The 12,442-nt window shown below is 53.0% G+C and overlaps 1 protein-coding gene across 2 annotated transcripts in view; it reads right to left on the reverse strand.

The window, feature by feature from the left end:
* EFR3B (EFR3 homolog B) overlaps window positions 1-11,942 on the reverse strand; it is a 28,341-nt gene extending 16,399 nt beyond the window's left edge. For both annotated transcript variants that reach the window (XM_015566387.1, XM_015566386.1), the window contains exons 1-3: window positions 11,845-11,942; window positions 1,736-1,857; window positions 245-394 (exon numbers count right to left, since the gene is read on the reverse strand). In XM_015566387.1, the coding sequence (XP_015421873.1) occupies window positions 245-394; window positions 1,736-1,857; window positions 11,845-11,904 (332 nt within the window). In that variant the 5' untranslated portion in view covers window positions 11,905-11,942. The remainder of the gene's footprint in view (window positions 1-244; window positions 395-1,735; window positions 1,858-11,844) is intronic.
* Window positions 11,943-12,442: the final 500 nt, after the last annotated feature.

Genomic DNA, 12,442 nt, shown 5'->3' on the forward strand with positions numbered 1-12,442 from the left:
GCCCAGCATCCCAGGGAGCCCAGCACCATTACCATCCTGCCTCCATGAACGCAGACCTCAAGGGGCACAGCGGGCTGCAGAAAGCTGGCCCTGGACTCACTGCGCAACAGGCCACAAAGCCAGGATCCCCGGCCTCAGAGCTCGGTTTTAGCAAAGCCCACGCCCTGTGGTTCCCTGGCAGCTGGGACGGGCAGCCTGCGAGGGCTCATGGTCTGCTGTCCGACCTCCAGCCTCGCCTGCTTACCTCTCGGCCTCTTCGACGTGCTGCAAGTTGAAGAGCAGTGATGGGACAATCTTGTCCATGTGCTGTGGGTCCCAGATATTGGCCTGCAGCTCATCATTCACCGTCTTCCTCACCACCCCTTGCAGCCCTTTGATGCCCGACATTCGGATCCTGGAAGGAAAGGGGTGAGACGGGGCCAGGAGGCCCTCGAACCTGAGAAGTCCAGCTCCTGTGGCAAGTGCGGGTGAGGGGTACATTCATCCATCAAAAGGCAGGTGGGGCCTTCGACGCTTCCTGGGACTCGGGCTCCTGGCTGGCTACCAGCCCAGGAAGCCATGCTCTCTGGCTGCCTTTGCCCGGGTACCACCCAGCTTCATCCCTGAGGTGGCAGTGGCTTCAGGTGCCCTCTCTTTCGTTCTCAGCTGGGTTTGCTCCAGCTTGAGCCCAAGATACAGGAGCTCAGAGTGCTGCCAAGAACTACGAGGCCAAATGCAGGGCTCTGAGCAACGTAGGAGTGAGGAGGGGGGACCGGAGGGAGACGCACCGGCTACCAGGCTCTCTTGGCTTACAGGCTAGCAGGAGGAGACAATGAATAAGAAACATAGTGAGTAAATTAAGAAACATGTCCGAAGAGGATGAGGACCATGGGAGAATAAGAGAGAGCAGGGTGAGGGAGAAAGGGAAGGGGTGGGGGGAAGTTTGGGGAAGGTGTTGTTGACAAGGGCACCTTTGAGCCCAGACTTGAACGTGGTGGAGGGAGCCGTGCGGATCCACAGGGGAAGCATTCGGGACAGGGACAGACTGTGCCCAGCCCCAGGGCAGCGGGAGGCCTCCTGGCCGGAGGGGAGTGAGTGGGGGAGAGTGGAGAAGTCAGGGGGCAGTGACATCGGCCAGTGGGAGGACTTGGCTTTGGCTTGGTGGGTGGATACTTGGATGGATAATGGTCAGGGGGATGTTTCTGGGTGTATAAATGGATGTACAAGAGCGCATGGGGTGTGCATGTGTGTGCATGTCTGTCACTGGCTCCCAAATTGGCCTCCCAGGCCCATTATCTCACATCCACCCAGTTTCCTGCCCCAGAGGCTGCTCCTTTAGAAAGCGCATGTCGAGAGCCCAGCACTGCCCGCTTGCCCACCCATGTTCCACCAGGTGCTCCCTCCTCCCCAGGAACGTCTGAGAGAGGCAAACCCCAGAGCAGTGGTTCTCAACCTGTGGGTCGCGACCCCTTTGGGGTCGAACGACCCTTTCACAGGGGTCACCTAAGGCCATCGGAAAACACATATATAATTACATATTGTTTTTGTGATTAATCACTATGCTTTAATATGTTCCATTTGTAACAATGAAATTGGGGGTCACCACAACATGAGGAAGTATATTAAAGGGTCGCGGCATTAGGAAGGTTGAGAACCACTGTCCCAGAGGAATCAGACACACACGGGCTGGGAACCCTGTAAGATCCCTCCACGCTTCCATCATCAACTGCGCACGCCCCGCGCCCTCGCTGCTCACTTGGTCTTGATTTCCAGGTCGTCGTGGCTCGAGTGGCACATTTCACTGAAGCGGGACACGAAGAAGTCGTAGCTCCGATGGTAGGACGGGGTGTCCTCCTCGATGTTGGCAAACTTCACAAACTACCCGGGAGGAGAGGGATGCAGGGGAGGGGTGACCACTGTGCGCCCCGCCTTTCAGCTCTGGGACTTGGTGGCCCCAGGGCCCTGCTGTAGGAAAGCCTGGGGACAGCCACACCCCGGGAACCACGCATCCCAGACCCGGCGCTGATCCGCCTCCCACGGCACACCGAGTTCCAAATCCTGCTCACAGCTCCTGACTACACGACAGGCCTGGGTGAGCCGGGGATGGGAGCGAAGACAAAGTGAAGGGGGCTCCCTGGCTTCCTGTGACCCCCAGAACTGCACCGGGCGCACCCACAGGCTGAGAGGTGCGGGGGCCAACACTGACACTGGGAAAGCCCTCATCGGAGCACGTAGCTCTCCCGAGAACGCACCCTGGAAACAAGAACATCTGAAACTTGATTAAAAAGTGTCATCGCATTTGATTGTTGAAAACTGGAGAACATCTTTAAGCGCCGCATCCTCCGCTGCCAGGTGCCTCTGCCGTCACCAAGCTGCACATTTGCAAGTCTAAACAGGGACCCGATTTCCACTGAGTCCCACAGAGAAGCAAGAATCACCGACTAAGTGGAGTTAAATTATTAAAAATTAAATATAAGTCTCATAGGTTATTTTATGTGTTGCTATCAATTCAGTAGTGCAAACTACTCTAAAAAGGTTAGATGAAATATATCCTCCATTATTCTGACCTCATTATTTAATTGCTACCATGTTTTTGTGGGTTCAGAAAGGATATACAATTGAGATCATTCTAGTACCAGCTCCAGTGTGGTGGGGTGTGTGTGGTTTCCACGGCGCTGACAAGCCTTGCTCCAGACACCAGCTGGTGTCTTAGGCTTCAGCTCAGTTCTGACACGATTGACCCAGAGAGTGCATCAGACCCCACAGCCGAGGGTTCAGTCCTATGAGACTGCCCCCCTCGGACCCAGGGCAGGTCCAGGCTGTCACCTGTGCTTCTGACTGACCAGCTAGAGATGGGAGATTCCCTCAACCCCCTCCTCACGTTTGATTCACTTGCTATAGTGGCTCCCGGTGCTCAGGGAAGCCTTTTACTAGATTACCAGTTTAGTATAAAAAGATATAACTCAAGAACAGCCAGATGGAAGAGACGGGGGCGGGGGGGGGGGAGGAGCAGGTGTGTGGGAAGGGGAGGAGCTTCCCTACCGATATCTCTGCAACCCCAGAGCTTCTCCAAACCCCGACCTTTGGGGTTTATGGAGGTGTCATTATGTAACATAACTGATTAAATCATTGGCTACTGGTGACAGAGTTCAATCTTCAGCCCCTTTTCTCCCTGGGGGTTGTGGGGTGGGGGTGGGGGGACTGAAATTTCCAACCCTCTAATCACTATTATCCTAAACTTAGCTAGCTGGTGTGCTCTCACAATATTCAGTATTGTCCATCTATTTTCCTATTTAACTACTTAAAAGTTAAGTGTTTTCTGAATGAAATTAGCAATTTCCACAAACATTAACTATTGTAGTTTTTGTTCTTGCAATAATAAGTATACATTTATTTTCTGCTGACATTCAATCGCAATAAGCAAAGCTGATAAGGTGATCTTTTCTTCCAAGTTACATCTAAAATATATACATATATTTGCAAGCAACTATACTGACATTAGCAGTAAATCTGAAAGGCACGGCTTGCATGGTGCGTGGCTATGGGGAAGAGGCGCAGTGGTAGTCCGTGTGATCACAAGATCACTGATTAGACACCAGTTCAGGAGTTCGAGAAACAACAGTAAAGCCAGCCCTGGCTCCCTGACCTTCAGAAGCCCCCTAAGGCTAGAACACAGACAAGGGCTGATACGGAGACTGAGGCTAAGTTTGTCTGAAGCTAAATTTGGGTGCGTCGCTGCTCTTAACCATGAACAGGATGTTCCCAGGCCGCTCTCCCCACCGCCTAAGCCTGGCTTGGGCAGCGGGTCTGCCCACTCGCAGGGGAAGAGCCGCTGTAGGGTTCCAGCTGCAGATCTACGCTGCAGATCTACGCTCCCCGGCGGGGCCTGTGGGTGGGACTTTGGTGCCTCCCCCCACGCCGTGTGAAATGAGCAGCCCACTCTTCATTCACTGAGGTCCTGACTGTTTTCACTTGCATTTCCTTCTCACAGGACGAGGCAGCTTAAAATAAGACCGACTACTAGTGTGTACGCAAAAGTGCACGCACTTGAGAATAATTAAAACGAGGCTGAAACAGAGGAGGCCGCTAATCACGAGGGAGAAACAGTCCAACCAAGACTTTGTTGCTAACGTGTAGTGACAGCGTGGACTCGTATGCAGTCCGGGGACTGAATGACCAAGCTTCACGGGCCAATAGCAATGAAAGCTTAGAAGCGTATATAGAGCAGGTACTACCCTAAGCCTTTTACGTACACCATATCTTTTATTTCTTAAAATGAGAGACTCTAAATGAGAGAGCTAGGATTATTATTCTCATTTTACAAAGAGATCGAGACCCGCAAACATGAAGTAACCTGCTCAGGGCCCCTGAGGAGTCACCCAGGCCTCAGCCCCCTGCAGCTGCCGTGCAGCTCAGCCCTGCAAACCAGCTTTAGCTCCCGCTCTGCTTCCGCTAGTGCCTCAGGCCTGACGGGGTGTGTGTGTGGGGGGGTTCTGTCAGGGAAGAACAAGCAGCGGATGAAGAAGCGGCTGGCGATGAACTTAGTTTGATCCAACGGGGTGAGGGTGTTCGTTTCCAAACCCGGTTGCTGGGGGTGGGTGTGGTGGGGGGGGGGTGGGGGGGGGGGGGGGGGTGCTTGGTGAGCACCCACATTCTAGCCACCAGACACGCTGTCAGTCTTGGACAAGGCCCGCGGGTTTACCTTTTAGCAAAGTCCCAGGAAACTGGTGGACGGTCAGATCATCCGAGGCCCACATTTGAGAGACACTGCAGGGTTACCCGCAGGCAACCTGGCCTCTTCCCCTCCAGCCCCCTCTCCGCCGCTTCTCTGGATCCGTCCCTATCTCTATGGAATGTGCCATCAGACACGCTGTCAGTCTTGGACAAGGCCCGCGGGTTTACCTTTTAGCAAAGTCCCAGGAAACTGGTGGACGGTCAGATCATCCGAGGCCCACATTTGAGAGACACTGCAGGGTTACCCGCAGGCAACCTGGCCTCTTCCCCTCCAGCCCCCTCTCCGCCGCTTCTCTGGATCCGTCCCTATCTCTATGGAATGTGCCATCCAGTCCCCCTTCACTGCCAACATGGACTTTCTTCCTCCCAAAGTGCCCTGCAGCCGTGAGGAGCGTGGCCGTCAGGGGGCAGGTTCCTGCTGGTGTCTGTTCTGATGGGCTGTCATCTGTGCTGTCCAGGCTGCTCAATATTTTGACTATGACCCCCCTGGCTGCAAGGTCAGAATTGAGATTACAACCCATGTTTAAAAATGGAAAATTCAGCGACAGCCACGAAGTTCATGAGGGTGGAAAACCCGCAGGGGTGCCTTCTCCAAGTCATTGGGGACCTTTTTCTAGACCGGGCCGGTCACAGCTGCTCGCCTCCCTGGAAAAGACCCTCATTCTTCTCTTCTCTGACCCTCTGCGTCCCTGGGTCTTCACTCTCCTGTGCTCTTCCCCCCGGAACCTTCACTTTGAGCCTTCTTCTCACATTTTGGCTTTGATGGAACGGTTCTCCTACGTAAACAGTTGTGCTCCCGCTCCGGCTCCTGGGCCGGTGACCAGACTCCACTCTGCATCTTGTCATCTGTGCGACCGTGGGCACGTCGTGTACCTTCTGAGCCTCTGTTCCCTCATCTGTAACATGGGGACGCTAGGACTGATGCCAGGGTTAAACAAGGGTTACAAGGCCGGCACTGGCACTGCCGGGCACGGCGGGTGCCCAGGAGCTGTGCTGCGGTGGACAGGGGGACAGTGGTTGTTTGTGGCCGCTCCAGCAGCTCCGGGCAGCGTGACCCTTGTCCTTTCTGCCACCAACACAGACCCAGACAGGCCGTCACAGGGGAGGAGCCCAGGTGGGCAGTGTGGACCATGCAGGCAGCACATTCAGAGAGAAGGAATCTCAACCACCCCTCAATGGACTGGCTCCGGAGAGTGGGAGCGGGGAGGTGACAGGGAGCAGGGGAGCGGGGAGGTGAGGCCACGCCCCTGACGTACCATTCGGGAACTGAAGGTCACTTGGTGAACAGGGTGGGACAGGACTCTTCCTGGTTACAGTCTAGTGCTGAGACTGCACTTGATGCTATAGGAGGGTGCGTGCCCCGTTTATTATGCTATGGGGCACCAGGGCCAGCTAATGCAATAGGCACCGTGTTTGGTACCAGGATCCCCGAGCATCCTTAGAAACCCTTGGTGTGATAGGCTGACAGGAGGAGCATCCCTTCTCTGAGCCTGAGGCACCAGCAGGACAGACACACCAGCCCAGGTGACCTGCGGTGTCTCCGTGGGGGCAGCTGCTAAAGGGCCCACCCCACGCTGTTCCCGAGTCTCCCACGCCGACAGGAGGAGGCCACATAGAAACTTTGGTCCTCGTGGTTCAGAGGGGGAAATCGGGGTGCTTCATGGGGGCTCTGGTCACGGGACCACACTGTGGAAGTCCACTTGGGCAATGCGCCCAGACCTGGCTGCCAGGGGGCTGAGTCTCTAAGGTTCCGCAGTGAGGAGGGCCTTCGTCCCTCTCCCAACAGGCAGTGTAGTGCCAGGGTTGTGAGAAGGCCTCTGGAGCCCAACTTCATTTCTGAACCCCAGCTCCTCCACTTACTAGGAAGCCGATCGGGGCCAAGTTCCCTAGGCTCCCGGTGCCTCAGTCCCCGATCTTTAAAACGGGGTTAACAAGAGCAGCTGCCTCAGAGGCTTGGTATGACCAGCCCATCACAGTACCCGGTCTAGCCTCCTCCCCTCCCCCACCCCAGCGCATTTTTGGTTTTCCGTCAACACCCCTGATTTTTCACTGGGCCCACTCACCTGTGCCACTGGTCACTATTTTTTTACAAGCAGTAATTTTCTGCCTGTTTCCCCTTACCATTATTTTTTAAATCTATGTTTATTGATTTCAGAGAAGAAGGGAGAGGGAAAGTGAGATAGGAACATCAATGATGAGAGAGAATCATTGATCGGCTACCTCCTGCACGCCCCCCTACTGGGGATCGAGCCCGCAACCCAGGCATGTACCCCTGACTGAGTCATCCTGGTCGGGCTCACCCTTACCATTGTTAATTCATACCTTACAAATGGCTTTTGTGAAAATGCCACTTACCTAATGCATGAGATTGTGAAATAATAACTGGTTTCTTTTTTTTTTTTTTAATATTACAATGATGAGAAAGGTCTCCATAGCAACGAACTGAAAATCCTGATCATGTGACACTTCAAAGGCCATGGGTACTGCTGGGGCCACCCTTTCAAGATCAAAGTGTCAGCTCTCTATACACTCCCAAGAGCGCCAAGCTTGCTGGGACACATCTCCAACGCTCTGGGACAGACAGGAAGGAGCCGCAACTGTGTGAAAGCTGAGAGTTAGTTAGGAAGGGCCTGGGTCAATAAAGAAAGAGAATCTCCAAATATTGACATTGCAAAACCAGCTCTCCCCTGGTCTGGAAAACAGCAGCTGAGCTGGCTGGCCTCCCTTCGGCGCTCGCCCAGCCTCTCCACGCGGAAGTTAGCCCTGCCTTCTACTGATGGTTGCTCTGAGAACCCCAGCTCTCCCCTGATCCAGGGGCGCAGGCCTTTCTGCTGGCTGCCTACCTAAGGAGGAACGGGCACTGCCTCTTTGCTTCCCGAAGGGGATCTTAGCAGAGAAAGCAGAGCTTGTAAACCACGTGGTTTTGACTTTAACACCCGGGCCCAGTCCTCCCAACCGCTGTAACAACAGCGACTCCCGGAAACAGGAGAAACAGCCCAAGCTGATGTGATCTCCTCCAGCCAATCCCCTGGCTACCAGGAAGGGCATTTTGAGACTGAAGACATCCTCTCCTTCTACCCCTACCACGTCTTCCCTCTTTCAAGATTTCTTTGCATAACTGGTTTTAAGCTCTGGGAAAGCCCAGTCCTCGCTGCCCGAGAAGGCGAGCCCTCTGGCCCCGAGCAGCCCCGGGGCGGGCCCCCAAGGCCCCAGCCCGGGAGGCACAGAGCTGGGGAGGTACCGGCTGTCTCTGCTCTATGACTCTGCCACTTGCTGGGTCCCCCGGTGCCCTGGTGTTTCAGTTCTATCCGCCTTGCCCCGGAGAAACCCACTCCAGCCTGCTGCTCGCCCGCCCGCAGGGTTGATTTCCGCACTGGCAGCATTTCTAGACGACAGTTTAAAACACGAGAAATGATGAAATCGCCCAGGGGTGGCACAGAGAGTGAGAGGAGGATGGAGGGCCAGCCCTGGAGGCCACAGATATTTCAGGGGCACATGGAGGAAGAGAATCATTGAGAAAAACCATGTTGTTTCCTATTGCTGCTATAATACATCCCACAACTTAGTGGCCTCAAACAATGCAGATTGGTCCTCTGACAGTTCCAGAGGCCACACACATCCTTTGGCTCATGGTTCCCTTCCCCCATCTTCAGGGCCAGCAGAGTAGCATCTTCCATCTCTTTCTCTCTATCCCTCTGCTTCCGTCATCACGCCACCTCTGTCTGACCCCGATCCTCTGGCCTCCCTCTTATAAAGACCCTGTGATCACACCGGCCCGCCTGGAGAATCCAGGGTAATCTCCCATCGCAAGATCCTGAACTTGATCATCTCGGCAAAATCCCTTTTATGATATAAGGTAATTTTCACAGGTTCCTGGGATGAGAACACGTACATCCTTGGGGGACCATTCCTCAGCCCAGCTCAGAAATGAGGAAGGATGCACCAGGCAGGGAGAGCCAGAGTGACAGGGCCAGGAAGTCAGGGGAGTAGGAAGAAGGTTGCAGGCACCCAGGAGAAACGCCACCAAAGATCAAACCTCAGCTGAAAGATGAGTGGGGAATGGTTATGTGCATGGTTTCACCAATGGCTAACTGCACGGACAACGTGTGCTTTTCCACAGAGCGACCCCAAGTCACCACCCTAACCTGGGATTGCACTTGGCATCCATGGAAGGGGGACCCAGACACCGCCACAGGGTCACCCCCACAAAGTAACACGGCCGGCGGCTTTAACTGCATCCAGTCAAACCATCAGATCTAATTCCAGTTCGAAGGTCATAAAGCAGCCAGGAGAGCAGCATGAATGACACCACAAGGAAGTAAGAGACAAAGCACCTGGCCTGGTCTCTTCAGAGGGTCAATGTCATGAGAAACAAAGAGGGCAGGACAGGGGTTGGGACTGACTGAGAGAGATGAGAGGCAGAGAACAAAGTAAATGCACGATCTTTATTGAATCCTGAACTGAAAGACAGCAAGACAAGACAATTTTGGGACTATTAGGAAAATTTGAATTGGGACTAAATTTCTTTTAAAATCAGGAATGATAGTTTTTCAGGTGAGCTAAAGGTATTTTGTGGCTATGTAGAAAACGTGGGTGGTTTTTTTTTCTTCTTTGTTTACATATTTTTATACTGGAAGAGACTTGAACTTATGTTTGGACACAGGGAAGGAACCAGAGAAAGCAAAATAGTGGAGACATGGAGAGAGAAATAATGACTACAGAAAGAAAGGAAGAAAGGAAGAGGGGAGGGAACCCTGTGCAGGTATAAGACTGCAGTGGGTCAGTGGTCCCCAAAACTGCTGCTAGTGCCACAAGAGAAACTAAAACATAGACTCCCCGGTGCCCCCTCCACAGCGCTGATGCGTAGGTGCGGCTGAGCCCTGGGAATCGGTAGTTTCCCAAGCTGTGCAGGGGCCTCTGTCATTGGCCCGGTGTGACCCTGAAGGGACGGGACTCTGAGGACAGGCTCTGCCGAAGGATTCAGGCAGCAAAACCAGGTCTGAGGGAAGAGGGGAGCAGAGGCGACTCCGGGTGAGCCTGACCACAGGGAGGCTGGGGCCGCGGCCGGCCGGGCTCCAGGGAGAGGACCCCACACGGGGTGGGGCCCGGCGAGAAGAGAACACGCGCCACAGGGCTGAATAAATCACCATCTAAATCCAGTCCCCAGCTGTGCGAGCACAGATGAGCTCTTTGACTGCTTTGGGCCTCCGTTTCCGGGCAGAAATCCCAGCAAAATGCGGGTGGTAGATGAGCTCCGTTTTTTCTTTTTTCTCTCTTTCTCCCCCACCCCCCTTCTTTGTCTTTCTTTCAATTTTCGGGCAGCAAAACCCTTTACCCGAGTGAAAAGTTGCAAGCTTCCGTAGAGTCCCAGACCTGCTCCTGCAGCCCCCCTCCCCTCACAAAGCCCCGAATCCCCGCGAACACCAGTTGAAACCCAGGCTGGACTCTAAGATTACATCAGGCACTAGCATTCCGGCAGCTCTAACATGATGGGGAGAAAAAGAATGGTCTTCTTGGGAAGGCCTGAGAAGCCTCCGACTTAGAGAGCTGGAAAGAGCATCTGAGGAGAGACAGCAGCAAAGGCTGCCTCAGAGCTGGACTCTGAGTCTATCGTAATTATGGACTTAACTTACTTAGAGCTGCTTGTCCCTACATCCTCCTCAGTGTCTGCAGTGACCATTAGCGGACTTGCTGTCTTGCTGATGAAATGATTCACTGTGATGGAGAATCGAGGAATCTGCAGGGCCCTGAATTCTCAGGCTGTAGCCTACAAAACGCCCACCCAGGGCTAGGATTCGCTGTGGGGGCAGCAAGAGCTGCTGGCCACCTGCTTGTGTGTCCCCCAGGGGGACACGCTCTCTGGATGACTGGTTTGTTTCCATTCAGATGTTCTCTTCTCGACTACAGTTATCTGAAACAGGACCAGGGAAACCATGTCTGAAGCTGTTGCCAGGGCAACCTGACAAAAAACTTCACCCTCGGCTACTGTCCATGTCATTTGTCAAAGGCGGCTGGCTCACAGAGCGAAGAGAAGGGCACAGGTTGTGACTTTTGGTAAAAAAGGAAAACTGGAAGATTATTTTCTGGTTAAATCAACTTACATAGAACAGGAAAGCAGCTGTTCTATGTGCAATAAAAATTCAGAAAAGGCAGGAAGGGAGTGGTAAGAAGGCAATCCTTACACATTTCTGTGTGATATCTGTAAAATCGTTGCATTATCAGAGCTTTTAACACCAGGCTGCCTGAAGACCTGGAGCTGGGAGTTTGCCCTGAAGAGGGAAGAGGAGAGAGGGCAAGACATTGAAGAAAGCAACCGGAATATTCCCGTAGGGATAGACACACATATGAAACTGGCGGTTCTCGACACATCTAATGGCTCTTCTCTCCCTGAGCCATAACCGCTCATGACAGCAGTCACTGTACGGAGGCCAGCCTTGCAGAGCTTGGACCATTCAGCCTGCTCATCTTATCCGTGAAAATACCGAGGCCCACACATAACTCTCTCCAGGTTGCCCAGCCAGGCAAGGGCAGAACTAAGTCAGAAGCCCTGTTTCCTGCTTCCCCGCGAGGTCTCCCCATATCTGGCACCTCTGTCCCATGGATATCAGTTTATTCTAGTTTTGAAAGAGGCATGACCTGGACTAGATTTCAAAGCATGTCCCATGATGCCACGGGCTGGGCTGTGAGGGTGCCAGGCACCCCTCCCATCCCTTTCCATCTATTTTTATATTTCTGAGGGCCCCACTTAAAATTCTTTAAGGGGAAAATCTATTGCTAAAAAAAGTTCGAAGATCACCAGTCTAAAGATAAATACATTAGATAATGGTGATGGTTGCACAGCCTTGTGACTATACTAAAACCACTGAATCACATGCTTTAATATGGTGAATTTTATTTTTTTTAATTTACTGTATCTATGATATAGTTATATAAATTATAATATAAATCATATCTTTTTAGTCAAATAAAAATCTAAACATACCTGTATTCACACAAAGGGGAACGTTAAGACAAGCACTGAGCGGTACGTAGGGTCAGAGAGCAAATAGGAACGGATCCTGACGCTGACCCAGCGGTCCCACCCTCCGCCACCCCCACTCCCACCCCCAGAGCCCCTGGGCAGCTTCTTACCGAGTTGGTGCCCAGGATCTGCAGGTTGGGCTTCTCTGACTCCAGCAGCTTGGCTACCATCTTGAGGAAACTCTCCACGGGGCAAGCTAGATGGCCGCGCAGTGACCTCCTGGGCAGCATCGGGGTAATGAGGCTCTTCTCCAAGTTGTCAGTGCCTGATGCCATTCCACCAAGTGCCCACTCCAGCCCGAGAATCAGAGCTGGAGGGAGGCCTCAAGGCCAACCTCTCAGCCCCTCCTCTTACGGTTGAAGAACATGGGGGCAGATGAAGTGTACCGTTTCATGGGTAAACAACACGCAAAAAAGGACAGGTGCCTAGAAGAGCAAATTCTGAACCAAGATCCAGTGAGATCAGAGAATTATATGATCCAAGTCCGGGAGTGTCTGTTGAGCATCCACTGAGGAAAAGCTCTGGTCTACTCGCTGCAGGGGGCGTAAGGATGAAGAAGTCCTTCAAGTTAAAGAGCCTAGAGTCCGACGATGAGATGAGTACCCAGAAATCTCCTCTAAAGGGAAAATAAGAAATGCTACAAGAAAATCGTGTAAGGCATCGCATGAGGTTCCAAATAAGAAAAGAGATGGCTCTGCGGGGGGGAGG

The sequence above is a fragment of the Myotis davidii genome, unplaced genomic scaffold (assembly GCF_000327345.1).
Source record: "Myotis davidii unplaced genomic scaffold, ASM32734v1 scaffold238, whole genome shotgun sequence".
Taxonomy (NCBI): Eukaryota; Metazoa; Chordata; class Mammalia; order Chiroptera; family Vespertilionidae; genus Myotis; species Myotis davidii.